The 27,179-nt window shown below is 42.6% G+C and overlaps 2 protein-coding genes across 4 annotated transcripts in view; one reads left to right on the top strand and one right to left on the bottom strand.

The window, feature by feature from the left end:
- The window catches only part of SFXN2 (sideroflexin 2), a 34,125-nt gene extending 31,805 nt beyond the window's left edge, over nucleotides 1-2,320 (bottom strand). The window contains exon 1 of one of the 3 annotated variants that reach the window (XM_072131057.1): nucleotides 2,084-2,320. The gene's annotated coding sequence lies outside the window, so the exon portion shown is untranslated. Of the gene's footprint in view, nucleotides 1-1,962 lie in introns of all 3 variants that reach the window. The other 2 variants (XM_072131058.1, XM_072131059.1) reach the window with 2 other exon arrangements.
- On the top strand, nucleotides 2,272-26,504 carry ARL3 (ARF like GTPase 3). The gene is made up of 6 exons (XM_072131060.1): nucleotides 2,272-2,429; nucleotides 9,102-9,245; nucleotides 12,517-12,633; nucleotides 14,099-14,149; nucleotides 15,611-15,796; nucleotides 26,330-26,504. The coding sequence occupies exons 1-6, from the start codon at nucleotides 2,427-2,429 to the stop codon at nucleotides 26,375-26,377; spliced, it is 549 nt and encodes a 182-aa protein (XP_071987161.1). The 5' UTR covers nucleotides 2,272-2,426; the 3' UTR covers nucleotides 26,378-26,504.
- The last annotated feature ends 675 nt before the right edge of the window (nucleotides 26,505-27,179 follow it).

Consider the following 27,179-nt stretch of genomic DNA (forward strand, 5'->3'; position numbering starts at 1 on the left):
CGGCCGACGTATATACGGCCGATATACGTCCCCCATAGACAGTAATGGACAAACGGCACCCAACGGGAGCGGTACAGTGCAGCACCGTACCGCTCCGTACCCCGGAAAAACATAGGACATGTCCTATCTTTGTACGTAGTGCGGCGCCGTGTGCCATATGTTCCTATGGAGAAGGCGGGGGTGAGCTGCGCTCACCTCCTCCTCACCCCGCGCGCTGCCGTTGCCCGCTACGGTACGGTGGGCAACCGCAGTGTGAATGCAGCCTTAGTCTTAGCCTTTCGATACAGATGGAGGCAAACCTTGGCACACGCCTCAAACTTGTTTCCTTTGGCAGTGCTCCAGGATTGCCGAATGTCTGTGGAGAACATTTGCAGACTTTCTACACTTCAAATTTATGCTAAAAACCTACAACTCTGCCCTTCATCTTGCCTAACATGTCTATTTCTCTAATCTAATTTCCTCTCTCTCTAAAAATCCCAAAAGGCTTTTTGATACTCTTTACTGACACCAAAGGTGCCGCCACTTGTCACAGACCTTGGGGCTGAAAATCTGGCCACCTACTTTAAAGATAAAATTTACTGTATTCGTCAGTGTTCAACACTTTGTTTTAAAAATTGGACAACCGCTCTAAATAGCTGCTCCAACTGTGTCTTTCTTCTCATAGTCCATATACACAGGCAGAGACGGGGAGAGGAGAGGGAACAGGATGAGTTAGAACTCTCCTGCTACAGCTCCTCCTATTCAGCAGAGTTCAAAGATGTAAACAAAGAAGCATGGAGATTCTGCACACAGTCCAAAAGTAAGTAGCTGCTGATTTACTTGATGAACATTCAGTTATTATCCACAAGGCAGTAAAGGTACATGGGCAGCAACCCAAATTTACAACAAACAGTGATCTTACTGTAGCTGAATTCCTACCAAAAATACTCCATTCTGTCATGATTTTAACCCTCTGCAAATGTTACATTTCCCTTGAGATTCAATTGCACTGTACATCATATGTGCCCATTCCTTCTGAGGCATAGGGATGAGATTTTTAAACATGTTTACACATAAACTTTACTGCTGCTGCAAAACACTGAAGCATTTCAGCACAGAAAACTTGCAGTATTTCAGTCCTTTATGAACATAAACTAGGTTTTCTAGTAGATAAATATTAGTTAATAACTAGCTTTGAGAAGGTGAGGACAAATAACAAAAAGGTGGAATATGATTTATTATTATGTAACTGCACAATTCTCTGCAGATGTTAAACCCTGGACCCTTTTAAAAGCATATTTACTAGATATTGATTATAGTTTGGGATCCCGCACGGGCAGGGTCCTCCTTCTACTTGTTTCAGATCACTGCAGTATTTGGATTTGTACCTGCATATGTTCTTGTCTTAATGTAATGTGTGTGAACACCTTATTGGTTGTACAGCTCCATGGAATTAACGGTGCTCTATAAGGCTCAGTTCACACTAATGTTTAAACCTCTGTTCCTTACCTCCTGACCTAAAATTTTAAACCATTTGTTACGTATGCTTTTTTTTTTAAAGAAAAAATTGTGGCGGCTGCAGAACTGTTTTTCCATATGAAATAATTCCTGCATAAGTCGTTTTTATATTGAAGTCAATGGGAGATGGATAGTTAGAAAAAGCGTTGTTTTTTTTTTCTATCAGTTATTACATCAGTTTTTTTTACATAGAGATAATTTATCTATAATTATAAATAATAGATATCAGTGTGGGTTGTGTGAGGCAGGAACATCTGGGGGTGTTACCATACACTCTTGTCAGACAGATATGAGACAAGATAGATATAAATGTTAAAAACGGACAGCAACTGACATTTTTTGAAAAACGTTTTTTTGTAACAGAAGTGCTAAAGGTAGTGTGAACTGAGCCTAACTGAATGAAAATAATATTGTAAGCGCTACATATATGTATACAATAACATTTCCATTCTAAAAAAAACTTACTGGAAAAAATTTACTTAAAATGATGAAGCAAAGCTCTACTGTCCTGCAGCATGTGCTGGTATCATGTAAGCAGTAATGACATATACAGCATGTGCTGCCCGCTACATACTCTGTACTGTACCTGCACCTCTGCTCCCACAGTGCCAGCTCCTTCTCTCAGGCATGCACTACTATCACCATTCACTTTAGCCTTTCCGTCCACGCCAGCTACTTGGCGCGTCATAACCAATCATAACACAGGATTCACAACTCCGACCAATGAAAAATGACCGCTGCGGGCACCGCCCACTATACGCTACACCGGTTACAGAGCGGCGTGGACGAGCTCTTCAACTCTACCGAGTTGTAGGCGTGGCCGCAACGTGTGTTTAGGCAACGCGACGTGAACCGCCCAGCGGCGTTACGCGTAACCAGCGTCTCGGGTGACGTAGTTGCCCCTGGTAACCTGGAGAGTCGCGGAGAGGATGGTGAGTGATGGGGAGCTGCTTGTCGGTTTTCGGTAACGGATTTGGGGGACATTGGGGTACAAAGGGTGCAGGGTCCGTGGCTTCTGGATGAGGGGATAGCTCCGTTGCTGGGACGCCATGATGATGTGGAGGGAAGGGGGAGCCGGGATATGTAAGAAGATCTGCAGGGGATTACATCTTCATTCATGGCCGGGGAGGAGGATGCACGGCACAGGGCAGCCATCTACAGAACTACAACTCCCAGCATGCCCTGGTCCCGCTATAGGACGAGTTGTACTGATGGGGAATTCTGGGAGTTGTAGTTTTTACAACATGTAAAGAGCTTTTGAATTGGGCAATAGTGAGAAATGAAGATTTAGAGAAAGCTGTGGGAGAATGTATCTGATAATCTCCTTTACTACAGGTCATATAAGAGGGGAGGTTGTGTCTCCCCTCACCCCAGGATGGGTGTTACAACATGATCGCTGCCTGATCACTGATTGTAGTTCTGGCCAGTGTCTGAGTTATGTATAAAATCAAGTTTTATGGTTTGTTACTATTAATTATCTAAATATTCATCTAAAAGTCCCCAGTCCTGATCAAAATAAGACGTTGCCTGATGTTTATTAGCATTATTTGATAGAAGGATCCCCAAAGGATGGATGTTACAGGTTGTGCCTCTGGTGGGACCCTTGCTGAACCTATAGGGGGATCCAGTAGAAGGTGATTAATGTCTCTGTGCCAACACCAGAGGTGAAATTGTATCTTATTCACAATCCGAATGAAAAGAATTATATTTGGAGTTATCTTAACGGAGGGATACATTTTATGCAACACATAAGAACAAAGCTAAAAGTTAGGTGTTACTGTCTTATGCTACATTCACACGCCGCACGGTGCCGTATTATGGGGAAAGATAGGATGTGTCCTATCATTTCCCCGGGTACGGAACCGCATGTGTACTGAACCCTACCGCTCCGTACGGCGCCGTCCGCCCATTGCCTGCATATGGGGGACATATAAATAACATGTATATGTCCCCCAACGGCCGTATGAATGTAGCCTTACTGTATATAATTGGGGGTTCTCCCAAAAGCATACAAAACACTCTTGCCCACATTTATCAGAACTAGTGCAGTTTAACTGTGGGGTGGGCAGAGTGTGCCAGATTGATCAAAACGGGCACCTGGTCTATGAATCTGGCGCCTCCTACACTACTCTGGAAGCTTGCACCATGTTATTTTTGGTGCACTTTGCGCCACAATTCTTCAGCATGAACAAACTCCGACTCAGCAGTAAAACGCCCCTTTGTGTACACATTTTTTCCGTCTTGTTGGACACCGCACAGCCATGACACAAAACCGGCGCAGACATTTCAAAAATACATGTGCAAGCAGTTTGCATGTTCTTTTCAGTGCAAAGTCTAATGGAAAACTGGCGCAAACCCTTTAAGAAATTGCGGAGTTTGCAGCATGAAGCAAAGTGCACCAAAAACAAAAAAAAAAAACAGTGCAACTGTGTCGAATCCTAAAAACAGACCAAGTTTATTGAGCGTGTGCCCCCGACCCCCCCCCCCTCCCCCGCCCTGAATTGGATTATCCGGCGCAAAGTGCACTAAGGCAGTTTGCACCAGTTTTCAGATATTTTGACCAGTGGCCCAAATATTAATAGTCAATGGTTATTCCCATCTGGACATTCACATTTAATTTAATTCTATATAAACATTTTTTCCACTGGATGTTATTAAAAAAAATGTAGCTGTGTGAAGATAATTTCCCATAAATACACCCATGATGCCCCTTAAAAACAAGATGGTTGTCCTTGGATTGTGACCACCACTGCCAGGGGTTGCCAGACATGCGCTACGAGTCCACCTGGATTCAGCGTTTATTAACACATGTACTAACTCCTGCCCATTTCATATACATTTCATTGTGCATTAAATGTAGCAATGTTGGTCGTATACAATGACAGCTCAATTTCTAAGGGACAACATAGCTTTCCAATGGGAAATTATATTCACACAGTTACATTTTTTTTAATATCGAATTCAAATAATGTATGTGTTTGACCATTAAATTAAATGTAAATGCCCCAACGAGAATACCCTTTTAGTGCAATTCGGAGCACATTTGAAATATACGTTATAGTCTAAAGTTCTGTGAGTAGTAGACCTTTCTGGGTTGCTACAGGTGGTTCCTACCTGCTGTATAGAGCTCTGCAATCTTTTGGTTCTCTAAATTTGGGACCTGTCTCCTTGAACCTCTACCTTAAACATTTTTTTGTTTGTATTTTAAGGAAATCTACCATCAAAACTTGAAAAACCATTTGCGCTTACTCATAGATCCAGACACAACGACTGGATCTATGAGTAGGTGTCCTTGGTTTATCTTTGTGAAGGAAGGCCGAGGACGGGAGGCACACACCAAAATCATTTTCTCCGAAATGTTCAATAAAACGAGGTTTATTATTAAAAAAAAAAAAAAAAGTATTGATCATTTAATAAACCTAGTATTATTGAACATTTTGAAGTGAGCCTCCAGTCCTCGACTTTCCATCACGATTTTCTGAACTCCAGCTGACCTTGCACCCCGAGTCTGGAGAATGCATGGATATTGGCTGCACTCTAGATCTTCATCTTCTATGCTAAAACTAGAGTCCTACCTTAAGCTTTGCACAGCTGAACCAGGTCACATCCTAAACCGTACAATATTAACCTTTTATGTTATGTTTTATCTACTTCTGCTTTCTTCCTGATTTTGATGGTAAATTTCCTATAAGGCTGAGATCCCACGGGCTGTATTATGAGTATCCTCCATGGACTTGCTGTTGCCTAATTCACAGCCATGTTTTTACTGTGTCAAGAGTGAAAGTAGCAATTGCATTACTCTGTAAAATTCCAAATGCTCAACTTCTCCCCCCTCCCCCCATAAACAAATTTGGACCAACTTTACCACGTGGAGTGGATACATTTGCCTAATAGAACATTTTATGTGTTTGATGTTAGTAGACGATGGGGTCCATGTAGCTGCTGTCTCCCTCTACCCAACCATTTCCACCTCAAACAGTGCCGGTAGTGCCCCAGACTAATGAATGACAGTAATGCACCAGGGCATGGAGAGTCACCCGTCTATCATGTTCTCTGTTACTAAGCAACATCCTCAACATATTATTTATGCTACATCTTGTCAAACGGAAACTCACAATGACCATTCTGGGAATGGTCAAAAATATTATTTCCCCATGTAGAGTAACTTTTGAGTATAAAAACCTGCTGGATCCTAACACAGGTTGAAAACCTGACCCAAAATTTATAGTGAGGTTATGACAAGTCTTATTATGGATTATATGCTGTATCTTTACTATATTCGTTGAAAAGTAATTGCCTAAAATAGTCAGCCCATGGTAGCGTAGATATTGTTTTACATGCACATCTCTGCTCCCTCTCTATTCTGTGACTTTTCTTCATAGTAGCTCGTTATATTTCAGGGATTATTGGGGGATTACTAGTTCTGCAGTTCCCTAAAATAATCATTGTAATGGCTCCAGCCGGGGGCTTCAGTTACTGCTGCAGCATATGGCCGCGGCACAGAGCGGCTACGTAGCTAAACCGTCTCAAAGTACTTAATACCTTTTCTGGTCACGTGAATTGGATCAGATGGAAAGCAAAGCCACTGTATGCTTCACAGCCAGGTCGGCTTTAGGAAACCTTCTGCGTTTTATAACCTGTCTATACCGCGCCAAATGTGGAGCAATTGGCCTATGTCCCCAACTATAGCCGTGGTGTTTTCTGCTGACATTTTCTGCTTACTTTTAAAATTAATAAGTAATTTCTTGTTTGAATAAATTGAATTGGGGTAATTGTGAAAGATATTGATTTTTTTTTTTTTAGGAGCTTCCATTGGTTATAAGGGGTTGACTTCATTACCGTGCACAGCACACTTGGCCTGTATATGATGGTATCCATTGGCCAGAGTCCTACGATGGGGTACCTCAATGACATGCTATACACCTGCTGTGCCTCAAAATTAAAGGAGTTGTTCAGCCGCTAAGGTGAAAATTCAAGTATCATGCGGATAGGTAATAATTTGTGATGGGTGTATGTGGCAGTGGAGGGACCCCCATGGATCACGAGAAAGGGGGTCCATTGTACTCCAGATGAGAAAAACAGCCAGTCATACATGTCCCCTGCCACTCTTTTCATTTCTATAACGCTGACTGAGATAGCTGAGCTCTGTACTCGACTATCTTCATCAGAGCCATAAGGGTGGTGGCACAGGTAGCGTTTTGAACCCGTTTTTAGTCATGCATTTTCAGTCCGTAAAAAAAAAACGCCTGTTTTTTTTAAACTCATCCATTTTTGTCCGTTTTTAATTAAGATCATTGGGAAAACCGGACAAAGACACATGCGGTTTTTAACGTACTAAAAAAGCATGACTAAAAACGGGTTCAAAACTCCACGTGTGCCACCACCCTAAGCAAAGACCAAAAGCGGCAGCATGCATTTGGAAGGCAGCGGACCCCTGATCCTGTGATCCGTGGCACACCCACTGAACACAAGTTATTCCCAATCCCTTTAACACAAGAAAGCTTCCCTTGGGATGTATAAAGTTTCACCTTCTAGCTCCTCAGCCCGCCGTGGACCTTTCCATCACCTTGCTTTGTCTTCTTCCAGTGGATTTTTTTTAACCTAATAAAGTAACCTGTACATTCACCGGGAAGGGCAGGGGGTTCAAGAATCATTCGGAAGGGCAATCGTGGCATTCACGTGGAACATGGACTGCCTTGTTAGCGGCCGTATTACACTGTACATGTTTGTACAACGCTTCAGTGCTGGCGCTGAGTGTACCAAGAATTATTTTGGGTATTGAATACTACAGGAAAAGCCAGAAACAGATTGGGGAAGCAGGAGCCGCTCTCCATTACACATTCGAGTGCAGACCACAGTGGATTGAGTTTGGACGAGACCTCTCTCCCTTCTATACCATGTTTTAGCGTGGACGCCATTTGTGAGTGTGACAGGAGCCGCCCTACAATGCACTATAATAGTTCTCCTTTAAAAGGATTGTACCAAGTATGCAATTTATCATAATCTGGCTAATAAGCCAATTGCTGAGGGTCTGACTGCTAAGACCCTCACAGGAACAGGACCCCCAGTGATCTGGACAATGCGGGTTGCTTTCTCCCAAAAGGGTGGAGCCACAGGACAAGCATGTGTCCTTTCTCTGCATTCAGTAGTATGAGACTGTCAGAAATTGCTGCGCACAGTGCTGGGGTATCTCCAACACTTCTCTTCACTGTCTAATGTGATTGGCGGAGTATTAGTCGTGTCCTCTATTGCCCCACTTACACTATGACCATGTCACCCTATGGTATTTGTATATCACATGTTATATACATTTTTATGGTAAAATCACTGAAATCGCTTTTTAAAGGGTTTTTCATTACCACATCAAAAATGTACAATGCTATACTGTTTAGCAACATCATTCTGCATTGTTTTACAGATCTTGGGGGATATTATCACAGTAATCACATGGTCAGATGACACCGTAGCAATGAGTGCCCTGCCCCCAAGAGCTTACAATCTATGACCATTATTCACTAATGTTTTATAACTTTTTTTTTCCTCCTCCACGTAGTTGTTCATACTGCGTAAAAGAACAGTATTAGCTCATTACCTACCCAGTCATTCACCATATGCAAAGATTGGATCAGCCTTTCAGTTGCTGCTCATCAATTAAAAATGTCTTTGTGTTCGCCAAGCCGAGTGATTTTTTTTTTTTTTTTTCAGTTTGCTGCAGGTTTTGTATCTTATTTACTCGTGGTTTGTATAATTGAGATGATGGACGGAAGTTACACTTTAGTTAAGATTCGGGGAAATTGGCTGTTTTAAAAAAAAAAAAAAAAATTTTTATTTTTTAAATTTAAAATAAGGAATTTTGGGGCTTGGTAAGCTGTTAAATGGTAAGTACCACCCTGTATTCATGGGGAGTCGAGGAGAACGGTTTGCTAAATCAGATGGGCTATGGGAGGGGTGTTACCAGAGATTCTCCATACTCAACTTCACAGGCTGTTACACTGTTCAGGAGTTTACGTTCTTTCTTTGTGCTGAGAAATTAGGATGTGAGAGTGTAACAGCCTGCGAAGCAACAACAGCTGTGGTATTGCCCCTTCCAGAGTCCCTCAGGTTCATTGTCATAATTGTAAAGGTTGGTTTTAGAAGGAAGGAGGCCATGGATAACAAATATAAGAGGATTACCACAGTTTCAGCCCCTTGATTTATGAGTAATGTATCTGGTTTATTGTGCTGGATTTTGATTTACTTTAAGTTTTTACATGTATGCAAGTCAGCTTCTTGGTGTAGCAGGGGTGTGCTAGTGCCTGTTGCACCAAATTTTGCCTTATTCTATCGTTCAGTACTGAGCCTTACACAATGATTGTCATCCCCTGTAGAAATAATTTTAGAAAAACGAAAATGTGTACACCAGCAGGTTCACCTCTGCTCCCGCTGCATTGAGATAACTGTTTGCATAATGATAAAAACAGGGTTTTCTCTAAAACAGTAGAACGACAGAAAACAGGAAGAGTATGTCTGGAAATCGGCTGATTTTACCAATGCGGTAATTTATGACCCCACAAAATATGCCTTCCTTTGAACTGTTGTAATTCTGCTTGTGTTTGTCTCCAAAGGGTCTGCTGTCAATCTTGCGTAAATTGAAAAGCGCTCCAGATCAGGAGGTACGGATCCTTCTCCTGGGTCTCGATAATGCAGGGAAAACCACATTGTTAAAGCAGCTGGCATCAGAGGACATCAGTCACATCACTCCAACACAGGTGGGTAACAGCGGCCATTGTGCTGGGCTTTGTAATACTGTAAGTGATATAATAGAACAGTAGACTTCCTATAATAGTGGAGATAAGGATGCACAATAAATCTTTGGTTTGTTTTTTTTGGTGAAAATAATGAAACGGGGCTCCAAATGTGAATCATCATTGAAGTTTTTTTCCAATTATTTCTCCATTCATTTTGGAAAGTGCTTGTGTCTGGATGTCATAACTGGAAATGAACATATTCTTTTTAATCCCTTTAAAGGTTTTGTAGCGAATGTCAATGAGAGTGCGGGAGATAGCTGAGCGCTGTGCTTTACTTTGGACACTTTGCTTCGGATACTAATGAATGGAGCATCAGGATACCCACACACTTAAAGGGAACCTGTCACCACATTTTTCACAAATACAGCTAGTGGCAGGTTCTCATAGAGCCCTGGTAACTAACTGACACCCTTATTTTAGCTAAAAATTGTTCCCCTCAGATCCCCATATAATAAACTTTATAATTTTACCTGGTATCAAGGGTTGTCTATAGCGAGTCAAGGTCGATGTGGCCTCATCTGGCTGACACCATGACGGGTCCTTTAGCCTCCTCAGGCAGAATACTGCAGCTCATCCCTTTCTCAGCATTCAGCAATAATGTCATGGAGCAGGGAGGAAGCTCTGAGGGTAATATTAATACTCTTCCCACTGAATCTTATATTCCTGCCTCTGTTTTTCTGACCTAGAAGGAGCTATGAGATTCAAAGTGTATTTGACTCTTCATGGTTTATTCTAGTGATTTTGAGTCACACCATTTTATTCCCATATGACTGGTGCGGTGTGTGTCATGTATATGGCTTCTCCACTCACTCCTATAGGATTGTATAGATAGCCATGTACCGTACCTGTCCCCAGGAATGTCATTTTTAGCTGGTGTCTGGTTCCAATAGCCTATGCCAGTGATGGCGAACCTTTTAGATACAGAGTGCCCAAACTGCAACCAAAACCCACTTTTATGTTGCAAAGTGCCAACATAAAAATTTGAGCAGTAACCTATTGCTGTATGCTGTACCATAAGTTTCAATCGTATTGGCGTCCTGAGGACACCAATACAATAGAACGCTGGAGACATTTGGATTGTAGTTTACCTCCAGGGTCCCCTGAAGAGGAAGAATCAGGGGACCCAAAGCAAGGGTTTCAACGATTATCCATCTCTGTACATACCTTCTCCCTCCTCCTGTAGTCCTGGCAGCCAAGTAGGTGTGACTTTAATAAAGCACTGAGCATGGCGCGTCCTGGGCTGTCTTGGACTGCAGGAGGAAGCCTTGAGTCCTATCTGGTAAATCTGTGCTGGGTGCCCACAGAAAGGGCTCTGAGTGCCACCTCTGGCACCCGTGCCATAGGTTCGCCACCACTGGCCTATGCTATGCTGATTTAAAAAATACCTTTGCCAGCATTCTGAATCATTTCAATAAAAATTTAGTACACATTACCTGGCTCCTTGCCAGCAGCGTGTGGTGAGTCCCAGGGGCAGGGCGGCTGCAGCCTGTGTCTCCTCATGCTTTCTTCCTGTACTCTGCACCATCTTTGACCTCCCCATGCCTGCTCAATGCACATGACCGGAAGTGGAGGAGAGGAGACCTACACGGGCTGCAGATGTCCTCACCACACGATGCTGGCAGGAATCCAGGTAATGTGAATTAAATTTGTATAAAGTACTGAAATGATTCATTATTCAGTATTTGGGGTTTGTAGTCCCATTGGATTGGAAGTAATGATGTCAGTACTGATGAATGCTGTGTACGGCAATGCGGAGGACAGTGATTAGTGTATAATGTATGTCCCACCATCACTACTGGTCCCATGACTGTAAACAAATGTATAGCAAGTATAGGAATGAGGATGTCCTCTGAAGAGTAGTCTTTCTATCTTGGTGCAGACTTTTTTTTTTCTTCTAATACCGTAGATACTCGAGTATAAGCCGAGTATTCCCCACTCTGCTTATACTCGGATATATTAAAAAAATTAACTGACTACTCCCCATTCCGAGGGCACGGGCAGCTTCTCTTCTATCTTCATGTGCACGGCAACAGCTTCATGGGCAGCGCCTGTTCTTTCTTCATGCCTGCTGCAGGTACGCAACATCTCCATGCGCACGGCTGGGCTGACACACAACTGTGATTTCGGTCACTGCTGACATCACAGATGTGCGCCGGCTGGGCCATGCGCATGGAGCTGTCGCGGACCTGCCGCGCACATGACGGTAGAAGAGGAGCTGCCTGGGCCGTTGAAATGGTGAGTAGTCAGTTAATTTTTTTTTAACCGAAGGCCATACACTCCCGGGGGCTTGTTGCTATATACTAGGGGGGAGGGGGGCTGTTACCAATGCATTTCCCAACCTCAGCTTATACTCAAGTCTAGAGTTTTTGGAGGTAAAATTAGGGGTCTTGGCTTATACTCGAGTATATTCGGTGGTTAATAAAATCCTTTACATCTGTAGTATTTGCATTCCTCTCTTTAGGTCTTCTGTGTACTCTAAGATGGGAGATGCTTCGGACCCCCCGTTCTTGTAATCTGCGGTTTCAGAGGATACCCTCTTTAACGGCTCATTAATGACATTAGAAGACAGAGACTGGGGGTACCTTATATTTGGGTCCTCTGGTATCCCTGGGCAATGAAAAACCTCATCTAAGTACCCCCAAGGAAGGAATCTTTTATAAATACAATAAGGTGTCACAGATCTCACTATGGGACCATGACAGACCCTATTATATAGAACATAGATTTAATCTCTGTTCAACCAGTGCTTGTATTTAAAGACTGACAGAGACCCCTATACGAGGACACAATTTACGGGCAGATCAGTATCAGTGATGCATTTTACGATGCTCATGGTATATTCCACTGCTCTTTGGTGCATGCGTTGCCTTCCAGATGAATATCGGTTACCAATGTTTTTTGCTATCCGATCTATTTGCCACCTATAAAAAAACTTTAAACAGGGTCTAAGGTTTTCATAGTAGCAGGTGTGAGGATTTATATTCCAGGATTGCAGCTTCCTGAGGTAGTCTCCTCACACTGCTGTGCACTGAACTCTGAGCTTTTCCGTCATCCCTCCCTGTGAAGGACTGTGAAGCATCTCCATGCAGTCCACGAAGATCTACGGAGAAGCCACCACGTTCCCTTATTTGTATATTTTTCTAGTTTCAGCTTTGAAGCCACCAGTTTGTGCAGGAGGTTGTCTATATTGTTTATTGGTGAATTAATTATTTTCTTTGCTTTTCTTTTTTAGGGATTTAATATCAAGAGTGTACAATCTCAGGGGTTCAAACTCAATGTATGGGACATTGGTGGACAGCGGAAAATCAGGCCGTACTGGAGGAACTATTTTGAGAATACTGATGTACTTGTAAGTGGTTTGTGCTGCTGTCCTAAAACTTTTTACCTTATTTTTGTGGATGATTGACTATTCCTTAGCATAACTATGTACTTTGGCATATTCAATTATCCTAAACCTCTTTACCCCAATTTTATGGATGAGTGACATGACCTTTGCATATGCTTCAGCATAAATCTATGCCATCTTCCTAATCCTCTTTACCACAACATGCTCAGGTTTTTTTTTTAACCCCAACATTATGGATACGTGACATTTCTGTAATGCAAAGCGTATTCACTCATCCATAAAGTTGGGGTAAAGAGGTTTAGGATGATTGACAATTCCTTAGCACAAAGCCAAAGCATATTCATTCACTCATCTAAACTAAAACTCACGCGTTAACCTTTAAAAAAAAAATAAAATGCCTCAAGTCATGTCATATGAGATGAAGTGTCGCCTATGATATGTCACTAATAGAGGCTCAAAAGGGAACCATCACTTCAGGTGGCTCTATAGCAGCTATAACCATGGTTCTGGTGTCATTGGAAAGATAAGTATCTTATGTTAGAGAACAGCTGTAACAGAGATGCAAGCAGTTAGAGGGAAAGCGTGAAACAATATTGAATACCCTCTCAGATGATGCAGCTAGTTAAAGGAAACCTACCATTAGAAATCTACTATTAGAAGTAGACCTGATGGTAGATTCCTCCTGCTTGCCCCTGCCCTAATCTGTAATTTAATAATCCTGGAACCTAAACTAATTTGTTAAAAACTTTATTTTAGTAATATGTGAATTAACAGCAGAGGCTACTGGGGTGTGGAAAAGCCTGGCCGGGCACAGGAAGATAAGGCTAGTACACGCTCCAGTAGCCTATGCAGTTAATCTATATATTACTAAAATAAAGTTTAGAACAAGTTAGATTAGGTTCGAGGATTATTAAATTACAGATTAGGGCATCGGCAGGCAGGCGGAATCTACCATCAGATCTACTTCTAATAGTAGATTTCTCATGGTAGGTTTCCTTTAAGTGGCCATAAAGTGCAGTCTATAAGCAGCATGTTCTAGAACAGGAGCAGATTAGACAGTGTCCTGTATGCAGGCAGTATGTTATAGAGCAGGAGGAGCCAGATTGTTTATAGTGTCCTATGTGCAGGCAACCTGCATTAGAGCAGAATTTGCACAAAGTACTTACTGTGGGCAGCATGTTATAGAGCAGGAGGAGCTGAGCAGATTGTACTGTGTTCTGTGAACTCACTGTATTGTTATGGTCTTGTACATTAGGCTCTGGGAATGTGTGTCTTATGTGGATCCTGATGACAGTACGTTAAGCAGTTCTACCTTGCAATGCTGAATGTTATAGTAATCAATGTTGTAATAGAAAATAATAGGCAGCACTTCCAGTGCTTAAAGTTAAAAAATAAAATGTTCTTTATTCAACGTTTTCCAGCATTTGGGGATCTGTGATAAAGCAATGTTATGTTTGTCTTTGTTCAGATATACGTCATCGACAGCGCCGATAGGAAACGTTTTGAAGAAACGGGACAGGTTAGTAACTTTTTATGTTTTATTTCTTGTCTGTGTACTATGAGTCAATAATCTTTAAATGGTTTGTATCATGTATGAAAGTAGATAACATATGTATAAGGCTACATTCAAACTGCCGTGAGCCCGCCGCACCGTAGCACGGTGGGCATACGGCAGCGCTGGGAGAGGAGGAGGTGCGCGCAGCTCGCTCCCGCCCCTCTCCATAGCGATATATAGCCGCAGCGCCGTAATACGGGAAAAGATAGGACATACGCACGTGTGCTGCACCGTACCGCTCCCGTAGGGCGCCGTGAGCTTATAGAAGTGTATGGGGGACGTATATCAGCCGCATATACGTTTGCCGTATATATGTCCCCCATACTGTAGTGTGAATGTAGCCTAAGGGTGTAATTGTTGGAGATCTTACTGCTGGGACCCTCCATGAAAATGGGGTTCTGTGACTGCTTTGTAAATGGAACATGCTGCTGCTTAAAGGACTTATGGTAGTCCCATAGACTGAATGGTGTGGTAACATTGACTATTGGTCATTCACATGTCGGGCTTTAAAATGCTAATGGAAATTTCCACATGGATCTTTGATTGCATCGTTGCTCTCAGTCCAGAAAATCTGTAAATTTGCCCAATTTATTGATAGCGTGGCAGATATGTTGCAAAGGCACACCCACCAGAGGTCTGTTTGGGTGCATGTACGTGTCAGATTTTATGCTACTATGTGAACGTTCCCTTATAGTAATGGGAAGAGGTAGCCACCAGAAATTGCAAGCAAATTAATGTTGCAGTTATCTTGCTGACTAAACCACAGCAGTTTACATGTACAGCATGGTGGATGAGTTCAAAAGGCATCTACCTACACTTTTGACCATACAAAGCTGTAGACCATATTGGATATTGGCCATGGAGAACCTTTTTGTGTGTGTTAGTAGCAGCAGGATTGTTTATAGGATTTATATTCCGGGGTTGTGGAGCAAACAATTCTCCTTAATAACAAACCTTCCAGAAGGAGAATAGTTTCTTACACGACCTGTGTCCATGACATATGATCTATCCGAACCAGTTCCCTGCATGTGCTGATAAGATGCAAAAACATTGCACGAGTGCCGTCTACATTTGGGAATCTGTTCCTTCTGGAATAGATATACTGGTTTTGCTTTTATCCCAAATAAAGTTATTGGGCTGCTTTACAAGGTGAAATGTTTCATTATTCCTTCTTGGAAATGGATTTGCATATTTATGTCCCAGGATTGGAGCTGGACACTGCTGTGTTCTTTGATATCTGCATTACAATTCCTGCATAGCCACTATAATATCCTACCAGAAGTCTGCTACAGCTCTTACTCAGAGCAGAGGGGAAGGGCTGTTCTGTGTTCAGTGACGAGATCTTGCACCACAAGATGGTATCTGGTACGTTGACACAGAATGGCTACTTCCCTGAAACTCATCTCTTACTTGCTTTTATTTCAGGAACTGGCTGAACTTTTGGACGAGGAGAAGCTGAGCGGAGTCCCTGTGCTGATCTTTGCTAATAAACAGGATTTACTGACGGCTGCACCAGCCTCCGAAATTGCTGAAGGCTTAAATTTGCACACAATTCGGGACAGAGTGTGGCAGATTCAGTCATGTTCAGCACTGACGGGAGAAGGAGTACAGGTAAGTGACTCTAATCTCTGCTGGGAATGTGGTGCAATTGGCAGATCTAACCCTGGGCTCAAGGAATTGCTTTTTATCTGTTGGCATCCTAATGCACACAAACGTGTAAGCTGGTGCACTTGTCTAGCACCACCCAGCTCTGCCCCGTCATATAATAACCATCATCCTGGGCATAAAAAAGAACGGTATGGAAAGAAGAAAATGAGTGCTCCAGTTGTTATAACCCCGCCCCTGGTGCACCAAAAAGCTTATTTACAGAAAGATAAATACAGAATTTTGTAAACTGCCCTTCATGATTCTGCATTTACTTTAACCTCTTAACTCTCTGCGCCGAACATATACTAACGCTGTGTGAGCCCTCTTCATAGAGAGGTGGGGTTTTCTGCATATTACAGCAAACTCCCACCTCTAATACCCGCGATCAGTGCTAGTACCCCTTGATCGATCAAGCCACTGGCGTCATTTAAAAGATGGCTGCATGTGGGTGCCACCATCTTTGTTAAGAACACCGCTCCCTGTGACGTCATTTGGAAGAAGCGATCGGTTGCCTTGACAGACCATTGAGGGTTAAAAAAACTCTAGCTGGTCTAAAAAATAGTAAAAGAATAAATCTAAAAATTCAAACCACCACTCTTTTCCGTGTCCCAAAATGCCCGATGTAGCAAAATATAAAAGTGGGTATTCCCGGCGGGGCACATATACTAAGGTCCGCGCACAAGTTTTCTGTTGGACTTTGCACGTTCTTTCTAGTGTAAACTGCTTGCACAGGTATTTAAGAAGTGTCCGCCCCAATAGTGTCGCAGCTGCACTATTCTTCACACGACACAAATTTCTGCACTGAAATGGGCTTCTGGTGCTCAGTTAGTATTCAGTTTGCACTGTGTTTTTAGTGAATGTGCTCCATTGTTTTAATATTTGAAAATGTGTTAAAAAACTAAAAAAATTATATAAATTTTGTATCCCTGTGATCGTACCAAACCAAAGAATGAGGTAGCTATATCATTAGGCGCGCAAAGTCTTAGAAACTGAGCCCACAAGAAAGTGACGCACATGTGGTAAAATTGGCGAAAAAAAACACATTTAGAATTTTTTTTTTCAGCTTCCCAGTACACGGCATAGAATAATAAATAACGTCACTGAGAAGTAAAATTTGTTATGCAGAAAATAAGCCCTCACACAGTTCTGTAGATGGAAGAATGAAGAAGTTCTGGATTTTTGAAGGTGGGGAGCGAAAAATAAGGGGTAAAGGCGGATTTATGAGGTGGTAGGCTTCCTTTGACAAACGTTTATCTCTGATACCGGACCTTGCATAGATCAGCTGTTTCAGAAACACATAACCGGTAGCAGAATGTTCCTTGTGCCACGTGTTGTAGCTGTCAGCTGTACCTAAAGCCATGGCTGCCATTAAAGGGAATGGCCCCATTCTGAGGATGGCCCTACAGACAAAATTCCTAAGAATACATGTAACAGTTTTTAACAGGTCTTTTAGAGGTTTTGGTCACCCTAAGGCAGTGATGGCAAACCTTTTAGAGATCGAGTGCCCAATCTTCAACAAAAACCCGCTTATTTATCGCAAAGTGCCAACACAGAAATTTAATTTGTGATTTATACTCCCTTCTCTGTCGCAGTTTTCATTGATACCAGCACTGAGGACACCAATAAAGCAGAAAATAGTCCCAGGTAGAGCTGTCACTTTAAAATACCTCTGTGCACAGCAAGTCCTGGGCTGTCTGGGACTGCAGGAAGATACCGGGAGTCATCTCTGGTGATGGCCTGAGTGCCCACAGAAAGGGCTCTGAGTGCCACCTCTGGCACCAGTGCCATAGGTTAGCCATCACTGCCCTAAGGCAATGTCAAAGGGTTGTGCAGAACCTTCTTGAAGTCAGCCGCAGATTTGTTGCGTGGAATATTTAACACAAACCTCTAGCTGTGCTCAGCAATCTTTGGCAGCTCTCGTGGCACTGAATGGAGATGCAGGGCACATGCTCGTTCTGCTGCTCTACCAATTAGTGAGAACAGGATCCCCCATTCTTCTAAATGCTGAGGGTTCCATTATAATAATAATAAAGGCTCCCAGTTGATGGACCCGATAAGGAAGTTATGATAAATGTCCTACATTAGAACCTGCGTTGCTGGGATTGGGTACGGGGAGCACTTGCTTGGCTATTATTGTAACTCCTAGCAAATTGGTTACATTGAGCCACATTGTGCCACATGGCTCTCCATTCATTACATGGACCCTGCATTCCCATGATTTTTCGGGGGCACAAGAGGTGGATAACCACTGATCAGCACGTTCTGACCCATCCTGTAGATAGGTGGTCCATGTACATTTAATAGCCTAACTGCCCTATCCATATGCATGTAGATAGATTGTAATAAGCTACTGCCAAGGGGAGGATCAGGCATTGAAATCCCACATTCTGTCCCCCAACATCATCCATCAAGGAATAATCATACATTAGTCTATAATGTACCTTATAAGGCGTCCATCATGAGCTATTGTATAGGAGATGTTTCAGACCTGCCGTGTCTAATCTTGGATATATCTATCTCAGCCCACCAGGACACTCTGTTCCTATGGGAAAAGCAGAAGCAATGAGGGGGATGTGTGGGAGGTAGTATATGTATGCAATGTGCAGGTATAGCAGAGAATGTGATTAATATAGGCACATCCAATCTGACCAGAATATGATAGATTATATATATTATCCCCCTCTGCCTTATCATCCTGCACATTGCATGAACCCATTATCAGAGGGCTCATATTACTTGCATTGGATTCATAGTACATGTAGATTGTATACTCCACCTATTGAGTGAACCTTGTAATATTCTGTTAATTATATTATTATTATTATTATTATTATATAATTCTGAATTTTTTTAAAAAAACCTCATCAATTTACAATAATGCAGATTTTTATCTGCTGTTTGGTTCTGTTCATTTCCTAGCTTGAGTATTCGTTGTTCTGAAGGCTTCCCATTATTCATAGTCCCAGGGGTCGGGTGACCTGTGTGCCGCGCTGCCCATTGTTTTCAGCCTCGCTTGCCCCCATGAATAACGCCCGCCAATCTCCCTGTATTATAGTTTATGCTTTTGTTCCACCTAGTGATTGTGTCCAGTGTACCACGTAGCCGTCCCCTCTGACCCCTCTAAGCTTCCCCCGCATCCCACTTAAATTTTTTCAACGTTGGTATCAATCTGACGAACAGCTGGCTGTCTCTTTTTGAGGCTGTCGTTTGCTTTCACTGGCTCCACAGCTGTCTGCGTGTCTCTTTTCTATCACGCTCCCTCCCTTTCTCACTCAACCTCTCATCCCCCCCTCTCCTTCCCTTTTCACACACAGTCTGTCTCTGTGCTCCAAATAGGTTTACCATATTGATAAAGGATTCTAATGAAAAATACATACAGCGCGACTGCATTACATCTCCCTGGCAGTATGCATTTTTCATAAGTGTCCTCTGTTTAAAGGAGCGGCTGTATAATAGAAGCCTCGGTGCGCGGAGAATTCCTGCCAGGACTACAGGCGTCTTATTGGCCCCACTGGGCAGACGGAAGAAACGGCATTGCTGATTGTAGCTGGAGACGGGATATCTGGGGAACTCATCCCATCCATCAATATGCAGCCACCCCCCTTATGTAATAACCTGACTAGCACATAGTTAACAGTGCGGATCTCATAGCAAAGTCATCTGTAACTCCAGTCTGCAAGGGTTAAAACTAATAACATTAGGCCTTTACTATATCCTGGGATGCAAAAAATCGCATATTCCGCTACCTGTATCCCTATATCCATGTTTAGTTGAAAGCTTAAGAATAGATTATATGCTCAACAGTGTTCTGATCTTTTTTGGTTTGTTTTTTTTTTTCCCATTGGTGTGTGATGCGTTTTTTTTTTATTTTTTTTTCACATCCCAAAAAAATAAGGCCTGATCTATGATAAAGTATTGTGTTTTTTTTCCTCGGATATCACCTGACCATAATTCATATGCGGATGTCTAAGTCAAGGTGCAGTATTTCTATTACTTGTATATTATCCGATCTGCTGGCATTCACATCATATACACCTCACCCTGTATTTCCAGCCAGCAGAGACGGCCAGCCCAGATCTGTGTTTTTTTTGTTTTTTTTTTTGTGAGCGGCTCCTTTAAGAGCTTGGCTTACATGACCTCTAGGGAGGAGCTGTAATGGTGAGTGTCAAGGAAAATGCATTGCAGGCCCTTACTAGGTAACCGCTGAGAGCGGCTTTGTATACGCCTTTGCATCTTATTTCGGCTCCATTGCTGTAGTGATGGGATTCTTGCGTTAATATCTAGTGCTGACTCTCTCCCTGGCTGGCGTCCACGCTCTCCCAGCTGCCTCCTCGCAGAAGCCATCCTTCGTTCATTGCCAGTGGGGCTGCCTCCTCCCAGTCCGGCTTCCTATCGGGTTATCTAAGGGAAGCTTCGCCTTTGCCAGCCTTCTGATTCCTCCCTATCATACCCGAATAGTAGGAGAAAGCTGCAGAAAATTAACACCATCCATTCCAATTCCTCCCACATGGCTCTTGCTTCTCTCTCTCCGGTTGCTATGGTTTGAGGTTGTAGCCTCGTTGCGTAGGCAGTGATTACCACTAGGTGGCAGGGGAGAGATCATTAGAGTGCAACCTCCTCTGTCACTCACTTCCAGCCTGCAGGGCTCAGTGTAGTCTGAAGTCCAAACAGCAAGTCGAAGCTTGTAGGGTTCCGGCTAAATTTCTTTGCTAAAGAGCAGCTTTAGTCTTGTTTTACTCCTTTATAAAAGTTCCATTATGGAAATAATGTGGTCTGCAGGTTATAGCTTCTTCACCAGCTTTTGCTCTTGGCTAGAGATTGAGTTAATTTGTTCCGGGCCGGCTGTAGGTTTACACGGGCCCTTTGGTGATAAAGTTCCAGTGGAGCCCTCAAATAGCCAGATGAAAAATTCCCCTCTTGTGCTGGAAACCTGAAGTGATCCTGCAGCTACTTGCTGCAAAATCTACACTTGTTACCAGGGATGCACCAGCCGTGAGGCGAGTTGAGCTTATTACCTCAGGCACCATTGTCTGCTCCCAGATATGGGGCTGCACCAGGGGGTTAGTCACCTGCTACACAGTAGAAATTGACAATCAAAAATAGCATTTAAAATCGCATGGAGAATAGCATGGAGAATAGCATGCACTGCATGGAGAACCCACCTGCTAAAGAAAAATCTGATTTGTTACTACTGGATGGGGTGGAAGGGGCGCCGTTCTCTTTCTTGTCTCAGGCAGCAGAAAGTTTAGAAATGTCTTATTTGTAGTCTGTGGCATAGAGATGCATAGGTCTGCATGGGAGCTGTATACACAGAATTCTAGCTCATTTATATTCAAGATTCAAGGCAAAATTGCTTCTATATTTTTTAACTGGTGAGTAATAAACAGGGCAAAGAGAAAACCTTATAATGCAGTATCCGGAATGTTTCATGGGATGTCAGCACTCAGGAGCGGAATCAGCACTTTAATATGAAATGCAGCAAAGCTTTTTATTATAAAAATTCCATTAAAACCAACTACTACGCGTTTCGGCCCAATACTTGGGCCTTAGTCAGGCATGGAAAGAGAAAACATTGAAATCTTCATTGTAGTAAATGACTTATATTTTTCCAAAGATGTATCCTACTGGAGCAAGTTTTTAATTTGTGCCCTTCCTGGTGTTCCTCCAGAAATATCAGTAGAAATTAGTCGTCCTACAATGTTGACACAGACTGTAGGAATTTGCCCCTCGGACAAGGGAATTGTGACACCCAGTTGTCAGTTTAATCATTCATTGCTAGATTACTAAGAGTTCTAAGAAAAGATGAGCCGACATTTCCCTTTTAAATGAACAATATGATAAAGACTAATCCTATGTAATAAATGTATATGAAGCTCCCGCTCCTTGGCGGTGGTGATGTGTGTTCTGGCCAGCAGGACATTGCACTGATGTCGCACTGAACTCTGATCGGATCACTATGTGAGATATCAGGCTGACAGATATTGAGCGCCGGAGACTTCACGCGTTTCAGGCCTGCTTGTTATTCGAAGGATCTTATTGCAGCTTCCCTGCCTGATTTTGTCACGCTCCAGTCTGTACGGAGTGAGACATTGATCTGGCTCTGCGTTTCTTGTATTGGGTTGAAGTTATAACATTTGAAGTCGTCTTCGGGAAACGATTAACCAGTGAATGGTCTGCAGGTTCACAGGCTAGCAGATCTTGCCTCATCCTTGGTTATGCACCAAGCTTTATTTTTATGTAAAATCTTTATAAGTGCCGATGTACAGACCTCATTCCTTCATTGCGCCTGCTCCACGCATTTCGCTTCCCCCTTTATAGATGCTCATTACTCCCATTCCCCCCGCCACTCCATAGATTTCACGCTATTTGAGCAGACTGTATTGTTTAATAGATGTAGGTGATGGATAGATTTTTGTGTTGCACGCGCTCTCTTATGGAGTAAGTGTAGGAGTAGGTGTCAGCTGATCTTTATTGTCTTTCAGCTGCCTCAGCTGTTCGGCTTCAGCCAATAAACCCACATTGAAAATTAATGAAGGGCCACGTCTCATGTTTGGCATGATGGCTCCTGATACCGGCAGATAGATATCAGGCTACAGGAGCATGGGATGACTTCATTCCAGAGACTCATCCGATACTTTAGCAGATTCCACTCCACTCAGGATATTCACTGCAGCGATCTGGGAGATGAGGAGATGCATGTCGGATAGATATTCTATTGATTATAATGCCTGGTAATGGGGAATGCAGATAATGTGATGTCACCCTTTAACCGCTTCTTGGGAATCCGATTTCACTGTATGGATCTCGTAAAAAACAACTTGCAGAGAATATTTATTATGTAAAGATAAATTTGATTTGAGTGTTCGTTCCAAGAGTGTCATGCTGTATTTAGAAATGTATTGGCACGAAAAGGATATCTACCACCAGGATGAAGGGTTGTAAACCAAGCACACTGACATCCTGGTGTGTGTTTCCTCTGAAAGGATCTGCTCTTCATCAAGGTTTTAAAAATTATGCAAAGGAGCCTGGGGGGCTCTGGGCTCCATTGACATCTACGGAACCCAAATGTCTCGGGTTCATTTGCATAATAAAAAAAAACATGAAAAACGAGGTCCTAAGAAGTTAAAAGAAGAGCGGATCCACACCAGCATGTAAGTGTGCTTGGTTTTACATCCTACATCATTTGTAAGGTGCCCCCAAATACTGTTCCTCTCAAACTCTCCATGTGCTGGTACACTTGGCTGTGTACCCTCAGTCAGGAGCAGAGAAGTATCAAAAGGATTTAAATCTGCCATTGATATGTATGAGTACTTCAAGAGGTAAACATTTTTAGGGTATCATCCTGTTAGATCCTGGTTAAGGTAAATCGGACTGAACCCCCCCCCCCCACGTGTAAGATCACAGCTGATGAAGGAGGAAGTGCTGAGGGAGTAGGGGAAGGGAGGAGACTGTGTGACGGTCGGTGATGCCACAGCACTTTTAGAAGGAAGGAGGCAATGTATAACATATATGAGGTGATTGCCACAGTCACCGTGCCTGGATCTATGAGTTGGTGCCCCTGGTGGATTTTGATGAACAATTAAAGGACATCTACCACCACATTTATGGGGTGATAGACTGTCCCCAAACGTATGCTCGTTACCTTAGGGGTGATGGCATGCTCCGTGCCGTTTTCTATAACGAAATACAGACTTTTAAACTTTATGTGAATGAGCGACAGGCGCTCACATCTCAGCTAGCCGACCACCACCTAGCTCTGTCTAATCTAATTCATTCACGTTCCCCCATGTAGGCTGGCTGCAAGGGCCAGTAGAGTGTCAGTAGTGTAGATTTGTACTGTGTCGGCCATAAAGAGCAGAAGAAGAGTGTAAGACATTAGCACAAAAAATTCTAGGACATCCTAACCCAGGGATGTGAGCGGTATTGCTGCCCTATTACCTGTAGGTTATATCTCCTTCCTAAGAATTTCTTTCATCCCTGCAGAACCTCTTTGGTGTAATAATATCATGTTACTTCTCCTTTAAGCCTATTACCTGTTCCAACCTATAAATCCACTTTATGGGACAAGCAACCAGCGTGAGCATTAACACAGCAACATCTTTACTGAAGCGCCATCTGTCACCTCCTACATCCATCCGCCTCCATAGTGGCTGAGCTAGTATTGTTCAGTATAGATTAACGTTTAGGAACTCAGTACTTTGCCTTAAAATAATCTTTTGCCGAGTGATAAAGGGCAAGTTTTCTCCAATGTGACCAGGGCCATCTCCTGGTAATGTAATGCGCCCAGCTTTGTGGATATGCCCTATAAACCCTGCCTGATATTCCAAAGGTTTTATGTGAAGCCGTAGACTTTGGCGTTCCCTGTACTGTACTCTCTGCACTTGCTATGCTTCAACTGTTTTATTTCCTACATGTCACATATATTTTATGGGCTTTGTTATAGAAACTGTGGACACAGGCAGATTTTATATTTTTTACATTTTTTTTCTCTTCTCTATATTTCTGTTGTGCCATATTGTAGTGGCTTACAGTGCATTGTTGCATTTTTTTAAAAAATTTGTTTTATGGTTAAGACAGGTGTTTTTTTTAATTTTATTTTAACTTTAAAGTGAAATTTTGTTTGTCTGACATATCAGACGTTTTAATTGATGAGGGTCCGAATGCTGAATCCTCCCCTCCCTCATAGGGGCAGAAATACTTAGATGAAAATGGACATTTATCAGGGCTTCTATGCAAGAAAACTGGCATAGGAGCCCTGAAATAATTGCAACGTCTGGAGGTTCACAAGGAATTGCAATTTTTTTTATTTTTTTTCAAAATTTAATTTAATTTTTTTTTTCCCGCCCCTTAAGCCAGCTCCATGACAAGGCGATGTGAGCACAAGGACATGGCAGGCGTCGGGGTGCGGCAGAGGGTGACGTTCCTGGTCTGCATCTGTGTACTACCTGGTTTTTGAGCAAAACTACCCCAGCTAGCGACCATCCACCAGATACATCATGGGGCCTAAGCCTCTTGATGTATCCACAGGGGTGGGGCTTCCATGATAAATTCTTCCTCCCCTATGATAAAACCCTCCCTCTTGTATATGACTATTGGCAATTATTTGACTATTGTTCCCTCGGGTCAAAGGGGATGCTTCTAAGTCTCAATTTGTATACAAGGCCTGCAGAATTGACCCCAATAGATGGCATGCTCCTGCTGCAGTTTAAAGGGAACCAAGGGTGGGAGGAAACCGCTTCTCACTGGCCACTCCCAGGGAACTAGGGACACAGCTCTGCATACAGAAAGGTAAACTTTAATGTAACTTTCTAAAAAGCCAGTTTTACTATGTACAGTTTTCACTGTTCTCTATGTGGACATGGGGGCCAAAATGACTCCTGATTACTGGTTCCCTTTAAGGGTGCGGTTATACCTTTAGTTTTTCAGATGCAGTTTTTGGTGTCCAAACCAGGAGTGGTGTAGAGAAAAGGGGAGACATGGCACCTCTTAATGATATGCTCTTTGATTTTTCAAAACTGCATCTGAAAAACTGAACGTGTGAACGCACCCTAACACAGGCCTCTATCGAGCACAGATAAAGACAGGGATTGGCTGCTTTGGCCATTAACCTGTTGCAGCTCAGCGTCCGATATATCGTACTCTGAGCCAATGCCGGTTCAGCTCAAGATCTGAGCCGACCGGCCTCGGAAAACACGGGGGCTATAACTAATAGTCGGCACCCCAGTGTAACACCCGTGGTTGGAGTGGGCTCCGATCGCGGGTGTTAAACCCGTTAAATGCCACGGTCAGCTGCAGGTCCCTCCTTTCCTTCTGCGCATCGCTGTGCACCCATTAAACGAGAAACGGCCACATGTTGGGGGTCTCTGTACTCGGGAGAAATTGCAGAACAAATTGTATGGTGGGTTTTCTCTTTTTATCTTTTGGAAATGTGTAAATTTTTGGGCTAAATGAACGTATAACCGGCACAATTTGACCATTCTAAATTTCACCTCCATTTTTATTTCATTACTCTCAAGGGGTTAACAATCTTCCTAAAAGCTGTTTCTGATAGTTTGAGGGGTGCAGATTTGAAAATGGGTTGATACATAGGCGTTTTTGATGTTAAATATGTAAAATTTCATTCAAAATAGTATTTATCCCCAAAATGGTCAATTCTGAAAATACGGAAAATTGCTGTAAGCCGCGTGACATCAAAATAAATTATCCAGACATTTCAAAAATGATGAAAATGTAAAGTAGACATATGGGAAATGTTATTCAGCAACTTATTTAGGTGGTAAATCTAACTGCCTGAAAATGCAATGATTTCGAATTTCGACAATGGCAAATTTAGATGCAAGGTGGGGGTCTGTGCTATAGGTTGTGTTGTTTCTTGTATAGGTTTAAGAGTGGAGGGTCAAAGCAAAGGCCGATTGTGAAGGATTGAGCATTCGTTGACCATGATGATTCTTTTCCAAGGTTATGAAATCTTTTATTTTTTTTTCCCCTCTTTTATAGGATGGAATGAACTGGGTCTGCAAAAATGTTAACGCAAAAAAGAAGTAATGGACTGAAACCAGTAATAGATCCAAAACTGGTAGACCAACTTTCTGCTCGCCTGCGAAGGACTCGGAGGTCACAGCTAACATTGTCTTTTTGCACCGATTCCCCGATTAAACAGAAATAAACACTATCCACCGGCCGAGAGTAGCTCATTCCACACAAAGCATGTCCACACTGTTTTAGTATACTTACCATGTATTTAATCTTTTCAATGAAAGTCATGTATCCTTAGACTCCAGTGTAACAGAAGATCTGCTGTAGGTGTAGAAAAGGCTCTTTGTTGAAAGCCTATTGTACCTTTCATTGGCTTCGGCAGGTGAGGTAGGACTTCTCTCTAATAGTAGCTGCTCTGTATCATTGCCCGGGTGACCTCTATTCTCTATACTACATTGCAGCGCAAGGGAATGGAGGGAAATAGACTTTTTTTTTTATTTATTTTTTTTTTTTACTCTTGGATCTGCCACACATTGTATGCTAAAAGAGAAACATTTTAGTAACTTTTGTAGCAAGTTTAAAATCCCAAGGAAGGTAAATTTGCTTCCCATGTCCATGCTCAGTCACTTTTCATTTGTCCATGAGCAGGACTGGAATAGACGTGGCATCGCCCACAGCGATCCCTTAGACATCCGCTCAGATTCTACATTCACAATGATGACAGAATCTGATTTGCTGTTAACAAAATTTTATATTTTTTTTCTTTAAATTCCAAATTCTTGCCCTTTTTTTTTTTTACATTATTGGTAGGTGTTAATGGTTGGCAAATCCGAAAACGGGAAAACACTAAAGGCCTTTAGTTAGTAACCTG

Source organism: Engystomops pustulosus, chromosome 11 (assembly GCF_040894005.1).
Source record: "Engystomops pustulosus chromosome 11, aEngPut4.maternal, whole genome shotgun sequence".
Classification (NCBI taxonomy): Eukaryota; Metazoa; Chordata; class Amphibia; order Anura; family Leptodactylidae; genus Engystomops; species Engystomops pustulosus.

Excerpts from the sequence above, each read along its gene's own strand:
- ARL3 (XM_072131060.1), top strand. Across the intron at positions 9,246-12,516 it reads GTCACATCACTCCAACACAG|GGATTTAATATCAAGAGTGT; the intron begins GTGGGTAACAGC and ends TTTCTTTTTTAG. Across the intron at positions 15,797-26,329 it reads TGACGGGAGAAGGAGTACAG|GATGGAATGAACTGGGTCTG; the intron begins GTAAGTGACTCT and ends CCTCTTTTATAG.